This window comes from Emys orbicularis, chromosome 1, assembly GCF_028017835.1.
Source record: "Emys orbicularis isolate rEmyOrb1 chromosome 1, rEmyOrb1.hap1, whole genome shotgun sequence".
NCBI lineage: Eukaryota > Metazoa > Chordata > Testudines > Emydidae > Emys > Emys orbicularis.
In genome coordinates, this window is record NC_088683.1 from 88,059,293 (window position 1) to 88,079,751 (window position 20,459).

Sequence of the window (20,459 nt, forward strand, 5' to 3'; positions counted from 1 at the left end):
AGGGGGAAGAATGTCCAGAGAGAAAGTTGTACAAACCATGTGGACAAAGATGACATCAGAGTCACCAGGTCCCTGATTCAGCTTTCCCCCCCTTCTGCTATTGCTGACTGAGTTTCTGGCTGGCTTCTCCCAGCAGTTTTTCCGAAAAAATCGAATGTCCAGAATCCTAAAAGTTTCTGATTTTTGTCCAAAAACCAAAATATTTTGTCTAAAATCTGAAGTATTTCTATTCAAATATACTGTTCTGGTGCTTTGTGAATTATAGTTTAATTGCCTTAGGTCCCCATTCTCCTCACTGGGCTCCTTAGTAGGACTACAGTTTCCATGATGCTCTGCAAACAGACCTCTCTAATGCTCTGCCTCCCCTCACCAAGTGGTGAGTGCAAGGCATTTCATGGGAGATGTAATCTGACTAATATTTAGATTTCTGCCTTACTGGGAGTGGAGCAGTTAGCTCATCCCACCCAAATGAAATATGTCATTCAATCTTTTGTCCATGACACTGTGAGAATTACAGAACATGTCAATTAGCCGCTTCAGTGCCCTAATTAAGGGAATAAGTTATTCCCGAGATGACTGTCATTCAGACAGGAAAGAAATACACAACTCAAAGCAACTACTTTCTAACTGAGCTCTGAAGTGGATCTGTTAGCTAACGAGAGAACTGGGGACAGCTAGTTCCAAAGGTCACTCCCTCCGCCTTATAAAAACACTTCTCAGAAGTGGCAAAAGCCCATCTTCACAAACTTTTGGCCTTGGCTACACTTGCGAGTTACAGCGCTGTAAAGGCGCACCCAGCGCTGTAACTCACTCCCTGTCCACACAGGCAAGGCATTTGCAGTGCTGTATCTCCGTGGTTGCAGCGCTGCATGTACTCCACGTCCCCGAGAGGAATAGCTAGTATTGCGCTGCAGCGCTGCGGCGCCAGTGTGGCCGCCCAATGCACTGTGAATGGCCTCCAGAATTATTCGGCAGTATCCCACAATGCCTGTTCTAGCCATTCTGGTCATCAGTTCAAACTCTACTGCCCTGGCCTCAGGTAACCAACCATGTGACCCACCCTTTACATTCCCCAGGAATTTTAAAAATCCCCTTCCTGTTTGCTCAGCCCGGTGTGGTGTGGAGTGCTATCAGCGAATCTTTCCAGGTGACCATGTCTCCACACACCAAGCGAGCCCCAGCATGGAGCAATGGCGAGTTGCTGGACCTCATCAGTGTTTGGGGGGAGGAAGCTGTACAGTCCCAGCTGTGCTCCAGCCGTAGGAATTACGATACCTTCGGGAAGGTATCAAAGGACATGATGGAAAGGGGCCATGACCGGGACACCCTGCAGTGCAGGATTAAAGTGAAGGAGCTGCAGAGTGCCTACCGCAAAGCCCGCGATGCAAACGGCCGCTCGGGTGCTCCCCCCGCGACCTGCCGATTCTACAAAGAGCTGGATGCAATACTTGGGGTTAACCCCACCTCCACTCCGAGCACCACCATGGACACTTCAGAGCCGGTGTGGGGGGGGGGGCGGGAGGAGGAAGAAGACGAGGAGGAGGAGGAAGAGGAGGAAAATGGGAGTGATGGTGGTGGGCCGGATGGAGACACCCCGGAATCCCTGGAGCCATGCAGCCAGGAGCTCTTCTCGAGCCAGGAGGAAGGTAGCCAGTCGCAGCGGCCAGTACTTGGTGGAGGACAAACAGAAGAGCAGGTTCCCGGTAAGCGGTTTTTTTTTTCGGGAAGGAATTTTTTCGGTGCGGGCTCTTTGGGAGAGGACGGTTAGGCATGCATGCCTAGATGCGGAATAGTGCATTGATGTGGTTTATCACATCGCGGTAGTCGGCCTCGGTAATCTCCTCGAATGTCTCATCCAGAACGTGTGCAATGCGCTTGCGCAGGTTTATCGGGAGAGCCACCGTGGTCCTTGTCCCAGCCAGGCTAACGTGTCCACGCCACTGTGCCGCGAGGGGCGGGGGGACCATTGCTGCACACAGGCAAGCTGCATATGGGCCAGGGCGGAAGCCGCATTGCAGTAGAAGACCCTCCCTTGCTTCCCAGGTCACCCTCAGCAGCGAGATATTGTCCAGGACGAACTCCTGTGGAAAATGTTGGGACAGTGTTCAGTGTAGCTGCCCCCTGAAGCTGTTGGCTCTCCCCAAGGCACAGAAACCCAAAGGACAGTGCACCCCTGAAACAATCAGTCCCCCTTACTCACCATTTTGAGGCTCCCGTGGGATATGTGTGCTCTGTTTCGGACGGGAAAATTATGCAATTGTGTAGACCCTGTGTGTTTTCTACTCCTTAAGTGCGGGGGAAATCATTATTCTGTCTGGTATAAACAATGCTGCCTCTGTTAAATGTTGCATTTTGCCTATACAGCAGCATCAACCTTGAGACCTCAGCCGTCCCTCTTATCTCCTGCTCAGAGACTGCAAAGACACAGGAAGAGACCGCGAAAAAGCAAAGAAGACATGCTGCAAGAAGTGATATGGCAATCTATTAAAGAGAATGAGAAAGCACAGAACTGGAGGGAGAGAGAAAGCAGGATCCGCCAGGAAAATGCAGCGCAGCGGCGGCAAAGCACGGAGCACCGGCAGCAAAGCACGGATCGGCTCATAAGCATCCTGGAGCGCCAAGCAGATGCTATCCAGGAGCTCGTAGCCATGCAGAAAGAGGAGCAGTACCGCAAATGCAAACGCCACCCCCCCCACAGCCCTTGTCCCCAAACTCTTTCCGTTGTGCCCCACTGTCACCTCCAACCCACTTTCCCCAACTTCCGTGTTCTTCACGCCATCCGCTGCCTCCAACACCAGTATCTTCACCACCCAGCCCTGAAAACCACGATCCTTACCCTCTGCACTCAACCCCCATCACCATGCAGTATAGCTATCCTGAAGTGCAGCACTCACTGCACAGCACACCAGACAGGACATACGCAAATCTGTGATTGTACCGTTCCCCATTCCACCCCCTTGTTTCTTTTCAATAAATAATTTTTTTTTCTTTTCAATAAATGGATTTTTTGGCTTTGAAAACGTTCTTTATTATTGCATAAAGTAAAAGACTCCTTAGCCCAGGAAATAAACAGGCACTGCAAGTCTGCTTGTCTGCTTAGCAAACACTGATTCCTAAAGATTGGAGCTACCGCACTTCACTCCCGTGCAGGGCACCAGATATCACTGCTGGTTTTCAGCCTCAAATTGCTCCCTCAAGGCATCCCTAATCCTTGCAGCTGGGCCCCTGTAATAGCCCTGCTCTCTGGCTGTGCAAATTCAGCCTCCAGGTGTTGAACCTCGGAGGTCCATGCCTGAGTGAAGCATTCACCCTTCCCTTCACAAATATTATGGAGGACACAGCACGCGGATATAACCGCGGGGATGCTGTTTTCGGCCAAGTCCAGCTTCCCATACAGAGATCGCCAGCGGCCCTTTAAACAGCCAAAGGCACACTCCACAGTCATTCGGCACCGGCTCAGCCTGTAGTTGAACCATTCCTTGCTGCTGTCAAGGCTCCCTGTGTAGGGTTTCATGAGCCACGGCATTAACGGGTAAGCGGGATCTCCAAGGATCACAATGGGCATTTCGACTTCTCCTACCATGATCTTCCGCTCTGGGAAAAAAAGTCCCGGCCTGCATCTTCCTGAACAGCCAAGTGTTCCGAAAGATGCGTGCGTCATGCACCTTTCCGGGCCAGCCTGTGTTAATGTCAATGAAACGCCCACCGTGATCCACAAGCGCCTGGAGAACCATAGAGAAATATCCCTTCCGATTAACGTACTCAGATCCTAGGTGGGGTGGTGCCAGAATAGGAATGTGCGTCCCATCTATCGCCCCTCCACAGTTAGGGAACCCCATTTGTGCAAAGCCATCCACTATTTCCTGCACGTTACTCAGAGTCACGGTTCTTCTGAGTAGGACGCGATTAATGGCCTTGCAAACTTGCATCAACACGATTCCAACGGTCGACTTTCCCACTCCAAACTGGTTTGCGATCAACCAGTAGCTGTCTGGAGTTGCCAGCTTCCAGATTGCAATAGCCACCCACTTCTCCACTGGCAGGGCAGCTCTCAATCTCGTGTCCTTGCGCCGCAGGATGGGGGCAAGCTCCTCACACAGTCCCATGAAAGTGGCTTTTCTCATCCGAAAGTTCTGCAACCACTGCTTGTCATCCCAGACTTCCATGACGATGTGATCCCACCACTCGGTGCTTGTTTCCCGAGCCCCAAAGCGGCGTTCCACGGTGCTGAGCATGTCCGTGAATGCCACAAGCAATTTCGTGTCGTACGCGTTACGCGGCTCGATAGCATCGTTGGACTCCTCACTGTCACTTTGGATCTTAAGGAATAGTTCGACAGCCAAACGTGACGTGCTGGCGAGATAAGTCAGCATACGCCTCAGCAGTTCAGGCTCCATTTCCTGCAGACAGATCGCGCTGCACAGAAACCGTTGAAAGATGGCGCCAAAGGTGGACGGAAACAAAGGGATTTCTGGGATGCGAAGCGATGCATCATGGGGCGTTGGGACAGGACCCAGAATGCCCCGCACCCACGCCCCCTTCCCACAACCCATGGCGCCAGAATGGGAAGAGGTGCTCTGTGGGATAGCTGCCCATAATGCACCGCTCCCAATAGCTCTGCAATTGCCGCAAATGTGGCCACGACAGTGCGCTGGGCAGCTGTCAGTGTGGACAGACTGCAGCGCTTTCCCTACTCAGCTGCACGAAGTCAGGTTTAACTCACAGCGCTGTACAGCTGCAAGTGTAGCCAAGGCCATTGGGAACCACCTCATAGCTGCAACAGACACATTGTAAGCATTTTTAAGTGGATTTCCCCCTAAATATGTTTTTAAAAATTACAGCTCTGGCAAGATCCTAAGCCATTTTAACTTTCTCTTTTGATTTAGTTTCATTATATCCAAATAATTCAATATACAGAAAGTTGATATCTGTAAATCACAATTTACGTGGAGTTTATTTCATATCTGAAGTTGTCACTGGAAAAAATTACATTAAAAACATAAATAACAAATATTGATTAGGACACCAAACAGGGAATTAAGAGACTTGGGATTTATTCCTGGCTCTGCCATTGACCTGCTGTCTACAGCTACATAAATTCTAAGTATTAATAATTTATAACTTCATATTCTTAGAGTCCTTACAGTAAAAAGAAGTCACAAGCAGCTGCAGTTGAAAAAGCAGCTGAGAACCTAGCAGCTCTGGAATCAAACCTCCTCAAACTGACAAGACCAGGTAGATGTTTTAGCAAAGTATTTTTTACCTTCTCTCTCTACTGTTTCTCATGGTTTGCATTCAAGAATGGTTTTGCAAAATAAGTACTCGTGTGTTCTTTGGCTCTTTTTAAGAGGGAAAATGAGGGATGCAATATAACCAGCCAAATACATGATTTCTGATGTTTCATCTAGGTTGGCAGTAACATATGGCATTGTTTTCACCAAGTCTTTCCTTCCTTTCAATGGTAATATCTCATTCCTCATTAACAACCATGATTGCTGCATTCAAGCAAACACACTAACAAGCTTAAAAGCTCTATCAGTTGTATTGGGGCTCTATGCTATATCCTACCTCCTCAAGCTGTTCAGACTGCCTGTATGATTTTTTTTTCAGAGCAATCTAGTTTGAGAATCCAATGATTTATGGCCATTCTGAACTTAAAGTTCCTGCAGGAGTGCCTGCAGCAGTAAGTTTTAGTAAATATAATTGACCCAACCCATAAAAATACTAAATTTTAAAAGTCTAGTCTTTCAGAGTCCATTAGTGAACTACAATCACTAATTTTTAGTCACATGTGACTCTTTGGTCATTGTCTATTTTTCTGTGTTTGTATATCACCTAGCAGAGTGGAGCCATACAAATACATAAATAATTCATAATAATAACAACTGAAATGTTTAGCTGCTCCTTATGTTGGATCAGATAAGGAAGGGTTATTTGTCTGGCTATGCCGAAAGAAGGACAGGAGACATTTGACATGGGTTTAATCAGGCCGCAACTGTATTATTAGATGTCTGGGACTTCCCGGCAGATAAAAGTGTAACCCTAGGTTTATTCTGTAATTACCAGAGGGACTTCTACCAGCTCCCCCTCTTTTTCCAGCCAGCTCCCTCCAGCAAATCCATTGCCAGGACCTTACCAGCCACCCCCCTTGTTACAGGGTTAAGGTGGACTATAAAAATAGGGGGTTGGCTCCCTGTTATAGCAATCATAGAAGTTCCCAACCGCCCCCTGTTAGTTCCTTTTAACGAACCCTCTTTTTAAGTCCTTTTCCAAGCCATTTATCTGGTCACTGTATACCTTTCCTATGGAGTACCTGCACTGGACATCCACCACAAGGAGGTGCCAGCAATTAGCTTGCCTGCCTCCCCCGCACCTCAAACCCAGTCAGGTTCCCAGACATCTCTTACTGCCCCAGCCAAAACAAATGGGTTCCAAAGCTTTACAGGTGAACTCCATCCTCCCTGAATAATGTGGTGCCCTCAGGATGTCCAAAGTGGTGAGCTTTTTATGAACCCAAGGAATTTGCCCAACCCTCTCTTCGTATCTGTCATGCTTTCGCCACGAGGTGGCGCCCCATGGCTCCCAGCCAGACCCTGTGTTAATGCATGTTCAACAACATAGGTCTGCATCAAGTCCCTTCTTGTTCTGGGCAGTAATTGAACCCCTTTACACATTCCCAAATAATGTTTTCCAAGGTGTGCCACATCATGTTGGTGACTGCTGATGGGCCCCTACGGCGCACAGCAGTGGCATCAGCCGACCCAATAACATGCTTCTCCTTCCATGCCAACGCAGGCTCACCCTGTCACTGGACCCTGGTCCGCCTATGTGCTTAAACCCCCCGCCCCAAAACACCAATCCTGTACCCACAGATCCACACCACCGCCTCCATGGCCGGTCTTCCAACATCTGGAATGAAATCACAACATGTTAATATTGACTCACCACCCAAAGTTGCACACACGTATTGTATGTGTCTGAATGCCAACGCCCAATTGCCAGAATTGCCTGTGCCCCCATACCCAGCTGTACCACTGCTGGGAAGAACAGCTTTTCTGGAAGATAACAGATGCTTCCCAGCCTCCTTGATCAGTTGTTGACCATCTCAAGTTTAATATTCCTGCTTGTCCTTGACAGTGTACATCACACAATTCCAAGCCCCTCCTTCCCTCTCCCCCCGCAGTGCCCTACAGAACCCAGGCATTAGCTCACTGATCCCGAAAGCACCAAAATTGCTATTAAGAATGCTTCTTTGAGCAAGGCCGCTTAGATTCCTCAGAATGTTAACTGTGATGTACCTCAGCCTGCTCTGTGTAAAGAGGAGGATTTAGGCACAGAGCTGCCCCTTTTAAACCCTTCATTTCCACGGGAAGAATCAGTGACCACACTGACCCTTTTTGTAGCAGTTTTCCTCTTCCCTCCCCCCCAATCAAAGCACAATTCTCTTCATTCGGACAGCCAGCCAAATACCCAACCACCCTGCTTAAAGGTGCGATGCGGTCATTCTCTTTCACAATCCTTAAATAGAATACACATTTCAGCCTTATTTGAAGATTTGTTTCTTCATCTCTCAATCCTTTTCTGTCCTTATGAATTCTAATGAGGTATGCAAGTTAAATTCAAATTAAATAGCTAATTTAATAAAATACTGTACCATGTTAAAGAAGACTGCATTTTGTCAACAATTCGATGTGCAGTACTCAATAGCCAAAGTGCTACTAAAGTGTGGTGCTTGGTTATGCAGGTGTATCTGCAAAATTTAAATGAATAAACACAAAATCTAAATCAGAAAAGTTTAAGGTAAAGGAACATTTACAAATCTTTGGTTAGGAAAAGGGATATTCAGAATAAAAGACATAACACAAAGCAAAAGACAAGTCTCCTGTTGACTGCATTTATAACAAATGCTAGATGCCCAGCTAACAGCTAGCCTAATGAATCCAATTAGATCATCTAGCACAGTGTGCTCTATGCTAGAGCTCATTATTAACAAATATGGTAACAAAAACCACTCTGAGGGAAATTCTTGTAAGTGGATCTACATTGTGAAGCATCCCACTGATGACAATCTAAGAGGGAAATTGGGAAAAGAACTGAATGTGCCTTTTTCACTAGAAACCTGGAAACCATCTGCCTCAACACAAAGGACAATTCAGGCTCTCCCTCTCTTGAAGATTTTTCTCAAATTAAAATTTTAAGCAGCCACTATTGGACCCCAAAATGCTTATTCAAAGCTGATCTTGTCAAACACACCAAAGGGAAGTGGAGACAAGAGAGAGCCAGTTTTTCCTGTGCCACTTTCTAAAACTACATAGTATATTACTGAAGCAGTATATTTAAAGCACTTTCATCAGTGCTGGGTATTAACTCAGAAGAGTTAGTGCTCATAATCAACATCAAGAAATTGTTGCATCCTCTTTTCTAATGTCTAAAAGGATCTTTTCCAGAGGATGAAAATAGATGCTGCTTCCTCCTCGGCTGGCTTAAAGAGCTAGCTACCATGGCACTGAGTGAGAAACTAACAGGAACAACTAGAAAAGATACAATATCTGATCATGTATGAAAGACATACATGCCATAGTAATTATGGCATCTAGGTCTTATGCCAGTTCTTTCCCCACATTCCTATCTCTGTTTTATTTAATTTTTATCCTTTTTATTTCTAGGAAAGGGGTTGCCTTGTAGATCCTTTCTGGGTTTAGTTACATAATATATTCATGTAGACTACTGTCAAATATGCGTACTTCAATAAGACAGAAAGTAGTCTATAGGTATTGGCAAGATATGTCTGAAAAATTGCACTCAGTCTTGCTATATAGCTATCTGCTTGTATTTGTGTATGGAAAGTACAGTCAATGTTTTTTTTTTTTTTTTTAAAAAGCAAAAATATTCATTAATGCAATATGTAAAAAAAGAAAAGCCTGAAATATAACTTTGAATTATTGAATTGGGTATCTTAAATCAGCTAAGCATAAAATAAATAGATTTGAAAAGTATTTACCTGAATCATGCTATTATAACAGCAAATTGCATAGCATAATCATTAACATAGATAATGTATATAGGAGAGGAAGGATGGTCCAGTGGTGGAGCACTGGCTGGGGAGTTGGGAGACCCATGTTCAGTTCTTTGCTCTGCCACAGACTTCCTGTGTGACCTTGGTCAAGTCACTTATTCTCTTTGTGCCTCAGTTCATTATTTATAAAGTGGGAATAATAGCACTGCTCTGCCTCACAAAAGTATTGTGAAGATAAATACATTGAAGATTGTGAGGTGCTCAGAGATATTGCAGTGGTGGCTACATAAGTACCTAAAATAGGTATTGTTGCTCATTTGGCTTGAGATGTTAGCACCTGTTCCATTAGGAGGAAAAATTGATGATACAAGCCAGGTATATTCTTTGATGTATAATCCTGCTTTTCTGAACACAGTGGAAACAACAGTAGGGAGTTTCTTTTCTCAAAAATTCCTCACAGTGCATCTCCAAGAAGCTCTTTCTTTCTGCTTCCCTTCAGGGTTCTAGGGTTCTGCTCACAGCTGCTTCTCCAGCTTTCTGTGGACTTTCTGCACACACACACACACACACACACACACACACACACACACACACACACACACACACACACACACACTTAGCCCCTGTTTCTTTAATCCACAAACTCCTCAGCCCATACTCTCAACCCTGATCAGATCTTGCCTGAGGTCTGGTGTTGCTCAACTTGGGTTGCTTTTGTCTAAAATGTTATTTTGATGAAGTGGGGGAACCCCATCCAGTGCGGGGTGAGTTCATCCCGTCCTTTGAGTTGCCCTCTGTCTCTGGACAGTGAGTCCTAGGGGTCAAACTCAATCGAGTTGCCCTGATCCGCAGGGCTGTAAGGCCTCATGGCCGAAGTCTATATAATCACCCTTATCCGCAGGGCAATAGGGCCTCATGCTGATTCAGTGAGGTAGCCCTTCTTCGCAGTGCAGTGAGGCCTAAGAGATAGAGTCCATAGAATTTCCCTGGTTCACAGGGCAGCAAGGCCTATTGGCCAGTGTCACTAGAACTACAGGGCAGTGAGGCCTTGTGGCCAGAGTTAATAGAGATACCCTGGGTTCGCAGGACAGTGAGGCCTAGCAACTAAAGTCAATAAAGATATCCTGGGTTTGCCTCCGGGTGGGGCTGTGTGGCATCCTGGCCAATTGGGGTGTGTGGGCCCCCATCCGCCCTCTGTCAGTGGCAAGTGTGTCCACCGTTGCATCAGCAGGGATCCATCCGCAACACGCTGACCATCATTGAGACAATGGCTAGTTCCCCTGGGCTACTTCCTACCATGATATTTGTGGTGGTGGTGGTCTGTGCATCTTCAGGTCTCCGAGTTCCTCGGCCGATGCAACTCCCTGTAGCTCAGATCTCCCTGGGGTGTCCACAGGTAGCTGGGTGTCTGCTTGGGTCTCAGCACCTCTGGCTTCCACGGTCCGAGGCGCCAGTTGTTCCTGGGCAGGAGCCAGCAAGGCGCATCCTTCCTCTCCAGCAGGCAGCCTGGACTGAGCTGCACTGCTCCTTCTTATACTGGTGCTACACTTAGAGCTTACCCAGGAGGGACGTGACCTCCGCCCACAGTGAGGCGTTAACCCTTCCCCGTCCAGTGCAGGGTGAGTTCACCCTGTCATAGTCATTTATAAAAGAGTGACAGTTGTTTGTCTTTATGAACTACCATGGGGTAACTCTCATATTCAAGAAATGTGACCGGTGTTGATCATTGAAAGACATTACCTTCAAAATATTTAGTCTGTTTCATCTGTTTGTAGATAACTTCCCTCGCTTTTCCTGAAAAGATTAAAAGAACAAGAATTCTAAAAGTAGCAATAGTAGTGAGAAATCTTTATAGCATACAGCAAACGTGGGCAAACTATGGCCCACGGGCCACATCCGGCCCACGGGAACAGTCCTGCCTGGCCCCTGAGCTCCCGGCCGGGGAGCCTAGTCCCCGGCCCCTCCCACGCCGTCCCCCCTCCCCTGCAGCCATGTTGCCGCGCAGGCCACACTCTGGCCCGCCACTCCCGCTGGGCAGCATGGGGAGCGCAGCTGGCTCTGGCCGGGTGTCGCGGCTGCCAGCTCCTGCTGCTGATAGGGGGGCGGAGGGTCCTGGGGGGCAGTCAGTGAGGAGTGGGCGGTTGGATGGGGTGGAGGTTCTGGGGGGGGCGGTCAGGGGATGGGGAACAGGGAGGGTTGGGGGTGGGAGTCCTGGGGGGGGGGCTGTCAGGGGGCGGGGATGTGGATAGGGGTCAGGAGGGCAGTCAAGGGACAGGGAGCAGGGGGGTGGGATAGGGAGCGGGGGTCCCGGGAGGGGGCGGTCAGGGACAAGGAGCGGGGAGGGGGGTTGGATGGGTCAGGGGTTCTGAGAGGGGCAGTCATGGGGCAGGAAGTGGGGGGGGGGCAGATCGGGGGCAGGGGCCAGGCTCTTTGGGGAGGAACAGCCTTCCCTACCTGGCCCTCCATACCGTTTTGCAACCCCAATGTGGCCCTCAGGCCAAAAAGTTTGCCCACCTCTGGCATACAGTATGGGCTAAAGGGGGGTGTTTTCTGGTCTTCAAGTGCAGTTCAAGAAAAAATCATACCATTCTTGTGTTATTAGTTGTCCTATGGATTTTATTTAACTTGGTCATCAATCTAGGTACTGGACCAGAGATTACAGGACAAGAGGATCCCTTTTTTCTCTACCCTATAATTTCATGTTGGACAACAAAGAATGCCTACAGGGAAGGTAGGAAAACTGGATTTTGCTTTTGTTGTCAATGTTTCTTTTCTTTAAAATCCAATACTGATAAAGTAATAGGTATAATTAAGAAGTTATTTTTATTCTTCATTGTTTGTAATAAGCACTTTACAACTTGAAAACATTTTTTCCATTTTTATCCTTTTATCATTTGAAAGCAATATAGTTATTAATGTTTCTTATGGAGATGCATTTATATGTGCATGAAATATTTGTAACAAATTATGACTTTACTGAAAATGTGATGTTTTTTCACATTGGCTGATTAACTTGAAAATGGGCCTATTTTGAAAAAAGTGCAATGTTTTGTTAATTTTTCTATAAAAAGCAACGCCATTTCTGCAACAGGAAACTCCCTTTTAATGAAGAGGAGTTTAAAATTTGAAGTTCAAGTTTGCTCATGTTTTCAAAGCAAAATATGAGGTATATGAAATCTGGGCTGTGCCTCCTCTTATGCTTAAAGCAAAATATCAATGGAGACAAAACTGTAAAATGAACATAATTCACCATAATTTTAACACTGCCTAAACTGGGACTAAAGGTATTTTTAATTTCTTGGTGACAAAGATGAGAGGGGTGTGGCCAGATAGCACAGAGTGTAAACTAGAAATAATTAAAACAAATCTAGAATTGGCAAAATAAGACTTATATCCTGCAGCAAGAACTGTGTTTTACCTTTACTAACATGGTTTTCATTGCAGGATTGGAACCTAAATGATAGTAAAATGTTTTATGGATTATATCCTGTATACCATTGAACTATCTGATTTTAATATTAGCAATTGCTTGCCTTTGTCTATGTGGAACATAATATTAATATGCCTTGAGAAATCATCTAATAAAAAGTAGTAATATAAAGCAGAATTCAGAAAACAATTAGAATATTAATACAAGAAAGCACATGATAACTCCACATTATTTTATTTTTGACGTAGTAATGAAATTCAGGAAGAAACCTCGTTTCCTTGAGTTCTTTGTTCAAGTTTTGCACAAAACACTGAATGAAGAGAAATTTCAACGAATACTGGAATGGACAGGCAGTGTGAAAGATTTCTTAAGAAGGTAACTTTAGATTACAGTAGTAACACAGAACCCAAAAAATAATTTTGGTTTCTGTCTTCAGAATTCCAGATACAACAAAGACTGTAAAGTATAAGGGCTCCATCCAAGGTAATACTGCTTCCATAGCTACTGACCTGCTAAAGTTCCATGGACCTCGAAAGCTATACAGCCTCAGAGACTACACCCTATTGTGAGGGGATATTTCTCCCTTGCTACGTCTGTGTAAAGACCATTTCTGTCATGAATAGCTGCCCAAGCCTCTCTTTTACAGACTCTGCTCAGCAATATGACCATTGGGTGTGTCACAGTGACATCAGGAGGATAGAGTTTTCTCTGGATCACTAGTATTAGTGAGCTAAGCCTTTTTAGTTAATGCAACTGGAAGAACAAAAATAATGCTTGATGTAATTAAGCTATCTATAAACCTTTATATATACAGTAGAGTCTGCAAAGACTTACAAAGAATAATAGCATTTAAGAAACTAGGACAAGGCTCCTTTGAGATTCTGAACACCCACAATTCTCATTGAAGTCCATAGGAATTCCAGGTACCCTAGCTCTTCCCGCAGACAGGTCCTTAATTAATATATTACTAACATTTAATGTTGTTGCTTGTTTATTAGGAGGAATAACCACTTTCTTGGTACCAAGGGAACTTTGGCAAAGGAAGTTAGTGAGCTCAGTGTATCTGAAGATGCAAAGCGGTACACAACAGCAGTAGTGGAGTTCCAAAAAGTGAGTTGTGTTTTTATTTAAAGCTAAATATCATTACCATATAGCAACAATATAAGCACAATAATACAAACAAAATTAAACATCAGGAATGGAAACAGGCATAATTCCTAGTCTTTGGGATGGAAATTCCAAACCTCAATATGCCCTGGTCTAAAAGTCCAGGAAAAGAGATGGGCATTGCAGTATTCCCTAAAGGCCAACAGATATAAGCTATTTCAGACAAGGAAGGGTAATGAATTACAAAATTCACAGAGAATACCTTCTCAGCAGCTCCCTTTGAAACTGAGGGGACTTTAGCATGAGTGCCTCCACTGATTACAACTGTGTTACCATTGCATGCGAAGAGAGGTGATGTCTCAAATAGACAGGTCTCAAGACATTTAGGGCTTTATGGATCAGTAACATCACTTTAGCCTCCACTCCCTTAGCTTTAGTTGTTGCAAGTCATCTGTAACCCATGGTGACATTTAATGATGGAGCTGGAGAAAAAGACTACTAAGGGCCACTTTATTGATAGTTGAGAACAAAAGAGAATTATACAGTTCTATCAAACTATCGATAGAATAGAATACTTGGTGGAACAGTGTTCTCCCTCAGAGCCTTCTGGACATGCTTGGGTTCTATTAGAGTCTGAGGGGAGATAACTGAAACAGGTTACTGGCACTGCTGAGAGAGATATGCTCCTGCACAAAACTCAAGAGGTAATGATCAATCCATGAGATGTGTAAGATTGCCAGGGAATTACTTAGATAGATAGATAGATAGATATGTATATATATCTATATAAGTAATAGATACTTATATAGATATATATATAAGTACCTGGCAATTTATATATATATATATATAATATAAAAACAAAATTAAAGTCTTTATCCTGCATTTTTTCAAGCAATTTGTGAAATATTTCTGTAGGGAGATTTTAAAGAAGTGTCCAAGTACTAATATGTATAAAAAAATTAAAACAAAAGTCTGTAATACCATTATCTTCTTGGAATTTGTAAAGGATAACAAAATTTCTCATTGGATAGCTTTCATACAACTCCTAAAATTCCTGCTTCTGTTGCATAATTAGTATCCTCTGGCATCTTTATTAGTGATTTATGTGATTGATTCTTTAGAAATTTCTTATCCCAGTACAGTTTCATTGAATCCAGCTAATAATAGTTCTCAGTGTAGTTCTGTTTTCATTCACTACAATTTATAATATATGGAAATAAAGCCAGAGATTTTGCAGTATCAGAATTTCTCTTAAAGTGACAGGAAAAGAACTGTGATGATTCAGAGTTGAAAAATATTGATAAGTGAAATAGAATTATTTTGGATCCTGACCAGTACCCCAATTTGAAACATCTGAAGTATCCTCTCTTTCTGCAAAAAGAGTTTTCTGGGATAACCTTCTGGAATGCATAATATTTCTTTCAATGGCATATTTTGACAAATAGTTCTGAATTTCCATATTTTCTCTTATTTTTCTATTTACATTTATACAGAAGTGAACTACAACACATTTTGAATGCAAATAGTGATGTAGATGCAATTAATGTGCCTAAAGAGCTAGATATGAAATATTTAATTAGTTTGTGACATAGCAAATATTTTTCTAAGCCCCTACAGGCATCAACTTTGAAGAAACCAAGAAAAGAAGTAATGTCCCCCTTTAGAGGAAGAGAGAGTCTTAGACAATATTTCCTGAGACACCCAAGTCTGGGGAAATCTCCAGAAGCACAAAGGTAAATTGACAGGGTTAGAATTCACCATTTATACTCACTACATAAAAGTAGAATTAACTTTATTGGAAATCTACTTTGTAATGATGTCTGTTTCATTTCTAAATTTATGCTAAAGGGAATGAACTCCAGGAGGGATTGATTATAACAGCAGGTTCACAGATCACCCTCTTCTGTGCAACACTTTGGCATGGTATAACATGTGCTTCAAACCATGGTCACAAAATCTATCTCATGGCTAATCTAATTCAGGAACCTTTCAACCGTGTCATAGTTTTCAGAGACCATCTAGTAAAAGCTCTCTAAGGCCCTGTCTTGATGGGCCAGAGGATTCTATTTATCAATTGCGTTAGATCACTCGAGTTGGCTTACCAGAATTGAAAAGCCCCTTCATGGAGAGAAAATACTGGGCATTAAAGGGCCCATTAATCTAGAGGACAAAGGAATAACAAGAACCAAAGGCTGGAAGCTGAAGCCAGACAAATTCAAATTAGTAATAAAGTACAAATTTTTAACAGTGAGGGTGATTAACCACTGGAACAATCTACCAAGGGAAGTGGTGGATTCTCCATCTCTTGATGTCTTCAAATCAAAAATGGATGCCTTTCTCGGAGGAATTTTTTAGTCACATATGTTATTAGGCACCATACAGAGCTAACAGTGTGAAATGTAATGGCCAGTGATATACAGGAGCTCAGACTAGATGATCTAATGGCCCTTTCTGGCCCTAAAACATATGAATTCATGAATCAGTAAGACAAATGTAAACCTCAGTACCTCTGACCAGGAGGTATCACTAGAGGACCACATAGACTTCATGGTATCCTGTGTGTCCTTCCTCCGTGTCCCAATAAGATACTGACATCCATGGTTCCTCTATTTTGCTGTGGATGCTAGATGCTTCCAGTTCATATCAATGTCTTTTGGAATGTCAACCAGTTTCCAGAATATTTATCAAACTAGTGGTAATATTATCTTCAAACTAAGAAATGGGACATTCAAATACATTACTATTTGAACAGCCTACTGTAAAAAGCTCACTTGGAAAGGGAAACAACCTTCCATATTCTTCTAGTAATGAGATTTTTATATAAAAATACCTAAATAAATAAACAAACATGATCAGTTGGAGGAAGAGCTCTTTTAATCAATCCTAGTAGATCATTCACGTGGAAATTTAGAAGAAGATTTCCTACTCTAGGACCAATTTCAGAAGATTAGATTCTTGGGTCTTCTAGTATCAGAGGGGTAGCCGTGTTAGTCTGAATCTGTAAAAAGCAACAGAGGGTCCTGTGGCACCTTTAGGACTAACAGAATTATTGGGAGCATAAGCTTTTGTGGGTAAGAACCTCACTTCTTCAGATGGCATCTGAAGAAGTGAGGTTCTTACCCACGAAAGCTTATGCTCCCAATAATTCTGTTAGTCCTAAAGGTGCCACAGGACCCTCTGTTGCTTTTTTATTGGTTCTTCTGGTGTTTCAAGCCCAACAAGTGTTGGGCTCTGAAGAACTTCAGCTTCGGGTAATGGTGGTTGCCTGTGCAGATGCAATGTATTGGGTCAGTTGTGGATTTCAGATGCAAAATCAGTCAAGGAAATATGGGTTGAGAAAAATTTCATTCCAACATACATATTCTGTCGTTTTAAAAAAGTTTCTGCAAATATCAGTGCATGAATACTAAATAAAAAATTAGTTTCCTTTTTATTACTTCCCCATCCCATTGATGAGAATACCTGCAGTGAGTTTCAGCCTTGTATTTTGAAACTGCTGTAGAAACTCATGATCCAGTTGTGACTATTTTTGGTGTGGTAGATTCAACAAGTGGCAATGGAAGGCTAATTATTGTTTTATCAGATATAAAGGCTATAGAGTACCTTCTAGTGTCACATTTCATATAGTACTTGCTGCAATGTCATATTTAAATGACAGAGTACAACACAGAGCCTAATTCTTCAGTCATTATTCAGAGAACACTCCCTTGGAAATCAGTAATAAAAGAGAGAGTATCAGGATTTGACCTGCATGTTGTAAATATCTCTAAAATTAAATATATTTGAAAAAGAAAAATACACCCTGTCCTGGTTCAGTAAAATCACAGCTGTAGATGTCCTTTTTATAGAAATGTATAATGTGCTTCTGAGCTAGTAGAAGTCTGTTGATGTATAATGGGATTATTCTGTTGTGTACTCTTTATCATTTTCCCTCCACCATTGCTTTGGAAGGCACAACATCTGTTCTGCTAATGTACAAAATCATTAACATGTTTTTGTTTAGGAAACAGCGAGATGAGATAGAAAAAGTAGCTTTTCACACCCTGGTGGTACTGCTGAATCCAATTGTTAGTAATTACTTAAAACGAAAAAGGTTCCATCAGGTATGTCTTGAGGAGATGCCCTGGAGGTCTCAGATGAACATTTATCTGGCAATTACTCACTTCAATTTGTTTAAAAAGAGGCTGGAAGAGCAATATAATATTGGAGTTTGCAGTTTACAACATTTGAACAGGTATGATGTACTGTAATACTTAAAACATTGAATGTATTATTAATGCTAATGCTTACATTTTTAATTAAAATCCCATTGGTCAATTTGGTCATATGACTAGCTCCCCTCATAAGGTTGCATGAAAAAATTTATAACTCCTATGCACAAGAGTAAAGCAAATCTTACATCATACAACAGTGAACCTGTACTGTTTTGAGTGATTATTATAGTATTTTTGTTTTATTAAGTCAGGAAAGCACTATTCCTGAGTCTATTGAAGGTTTTGGAATTGTGCTATAGAGCATTCTTTTTGTCTTATTTTTTTCAGAATTTAAAACTTCTGACGATAATTCATTATTTAAGACTTATAAAAGTAATTGAAGAATAATCAAAATTCAGTGATGGTGGAATGAATATTATGAATGTGTTTGGAAGTCTTCTTTAATACAATATCTAGATTTTTGAATTATTTTTTTATTTCTTTCCCCCCTCCAGTTATGATGTTCTGGACCCTGAAATATTCTCATTAAATAATTCTGGCATCATAGTCGTGAGAGGAGGAACAGATGACAACATAGGAACCCTGAGTCACTTGCTGATTAAAAGAACACAATCAGGAAGTAGCAGAAAAATAACTGGTAACAGTTATGAATGTGTGAACAGACTAAATCTATTTAACCTAGCTTTCTCCATTACCTTATTTAACATTGTCAGAATTATGAACCACCTCTTACAGACAAAACGCTGTATGGAGATGGTGAGGTTAGATTAGGACTGGGAATCAGGAGACCCCTGATTCTACTCCCAGCTCCATCACTGGTTCATTTTGTGACCTTGGGCGAGTCATTTATACCTCCATTTGGGGAAGATTGGAAACGGTCCTCTGGCTTTCCTAGATCCCAAAAGTCTCCCCTGTGTTTTCCTTTCCCACACATACTACAAAAGGAGACTCATCTTGATATTGGGTGTTTATAGCAGCTCTGGCCAGTATTATCTTTTTTTATAGCTTTCCTCAGGGGCCATTGTTGCTATGGAGAGTTTTTAGCAGTGTGGTGACCTTGACAGAAAGATGAGAGGGGAATACATAAGTACATAGCTATTGCCATACTGGCCAACACCAGATGTTTTTGGGAAGATGCAAGAAGCCCCATAGAGGCAGATGTAAGATAATATTCCCCTCAAGAAGGTCTCATCTTAAATCCTCATAGTTAAAGATTGGCTTAAGCCCTGAAGCAGGAGGTCTTATCTGCCTTCTGATATTCTTTTTGCTACTTTGAGTGTTATAACTCTGGATATCCTTGCTATACATTTACATGTTCTGTCCCTCTTTGAATCGCTAATTTTTTGGCTTTAATGGCATCCTGTTGACAGTGAGTTCCATAGTCTAATTATGTATTGTGTGAAGAAATGTTTCCTTTTATCATAGACCTGAAATCCAAAATGTGGCTTACATTTATTTTCTTTATTATGGGAGGGCTGAGTCCCACACTCCTGCACAAACTCCCTCTTAAATTCCTTTATATATATTATTACTGTCACCCACTAGCTTTCTTTTCAGTGCTGCTTAAGTGGCTCTGTCTTTGAACTAGTGATGATTGTAAATTAAGTGATTCAAAGGTTTGGTTAGTTGAAGGTACATGTTAAAAGTTTCAGTATATAAAGGTTAGGAGGGCAGAAATGTTTCAGATAAAGAGCCTCTCGTTTACAGTCCTCTGATAAGCTTCCAGTTTACTCCCTAGAAGTTAAACCACTTCTTCTTCCAAACAGTTCTAGCTTCCTTAACTTTGCAGATCCATTTCCAGGGTCTTTGGCTGAGGGCCAAGCACATGACCATTTCACTTGTCCCCTCAAGTAACATATACTGTCCATGTTAAGGAGTAGTAGTAACTAGATGCCAGCCCTTCCTGGGTTTCTCTGCAGCAGCTACCTTGAAACTAAGCAGTACTTTCAAGTCTTTCTTGTTATTTACAACTCAGAGCTCACTGTGAATTTATGAAACCCTAGAGCCATTTATATTTCTGTGTTCTAGAATTCTGGAAGTACATATTTTTTTCTAGAGCTCAAGTACTAGAGAAGATTCATTTCAACCTGAAAGAACCATTTGCAGTAAGACTTCTCTGTAACTCAAAGGCTACTAGATTTTGTAATTCCCTGTGAAGGAGACCTACCACTAAAGAGCTAATTGCAGTGGTGTTGTAGCCATGTAGGTCCCAGGATATTAGAATGACAAGGTGGGTGAGGTAATATCTTTTATTGGACCAACTTCTGTTGGTGAAAGAGGTAAGCTTTTGAGCTCTTCTTAAGGACTTGGAAAGGTACCTGAAAAAGAACAGGTCTAAAAAGATCTCTGTGTAAGCTGGTCTCTTTCAGAAACAGAAGTTGGTCCCATAAAAGATATTCCATCACTCACCTTGTCTCATTACAGAGCTAAGTAATTTTTACCCACAACAAGCATTGTCACAAAAAGAGAGTGTGATTCATTCCCCCCACCACTTTCCCTCCAAAGAGGGCTTTGCCACCAGTGGGATTTTGGGGAGCTTGCTGAATGGCCACTTCCCCTAAAAACTGCATGGCTTCAGGGAGAAAAAATTCTTAATAGAAAAGAGGTTCTGGTTTGGTTTGGAGGATGGACAGAATATTAGGCACACTATTTTGGTTCAACCAATTTTCCCATCACTACTTTGACCTCC

General features: G+C 42.8%; 1 protein-coding gene across 1 annotated transcript in view; it reads left to right on the top strand.

Moving 5' to 3' along the window:
- CFAP54 (cilia and flagella associated protein 54) overlaps window positions 1-20,459 on the top strand; it is a 215,509-nt gene that overhangs the window by 93,094 nt on the left and 101,956 nt on the right. The window contains exons 29-35 of the mRNA XM_065423873.1: window positions 5,136-5,235; window positions 11,658-11,747; window positions 12,695-12,821; window positions 13,445-13,556; window positions 15,165-15,289; window positions 17,560-17,790; window positions 18,265-18,407. Of these exons, the coding sequence (XP_065279945.1) occupies window positions 5,136-5,235; window positions 11,658-11,747; window positions 12,695-12,821; window positions 13,445-13,556; window positions 15,165-15,289; window positions 17,560-17,790; window positions 18,265-18,407 (928 nt within the window). The remainder of the gene's footprint in view (window positions 1-5,135; window positions 5,236-11,657; window positions 11,748-12,694; window positions 12,822-13,444; window positions 13,557-15,164; window positions 15,290-17,559; window positions 17,791-18,264; window positions 18,408-20,459) is intronic.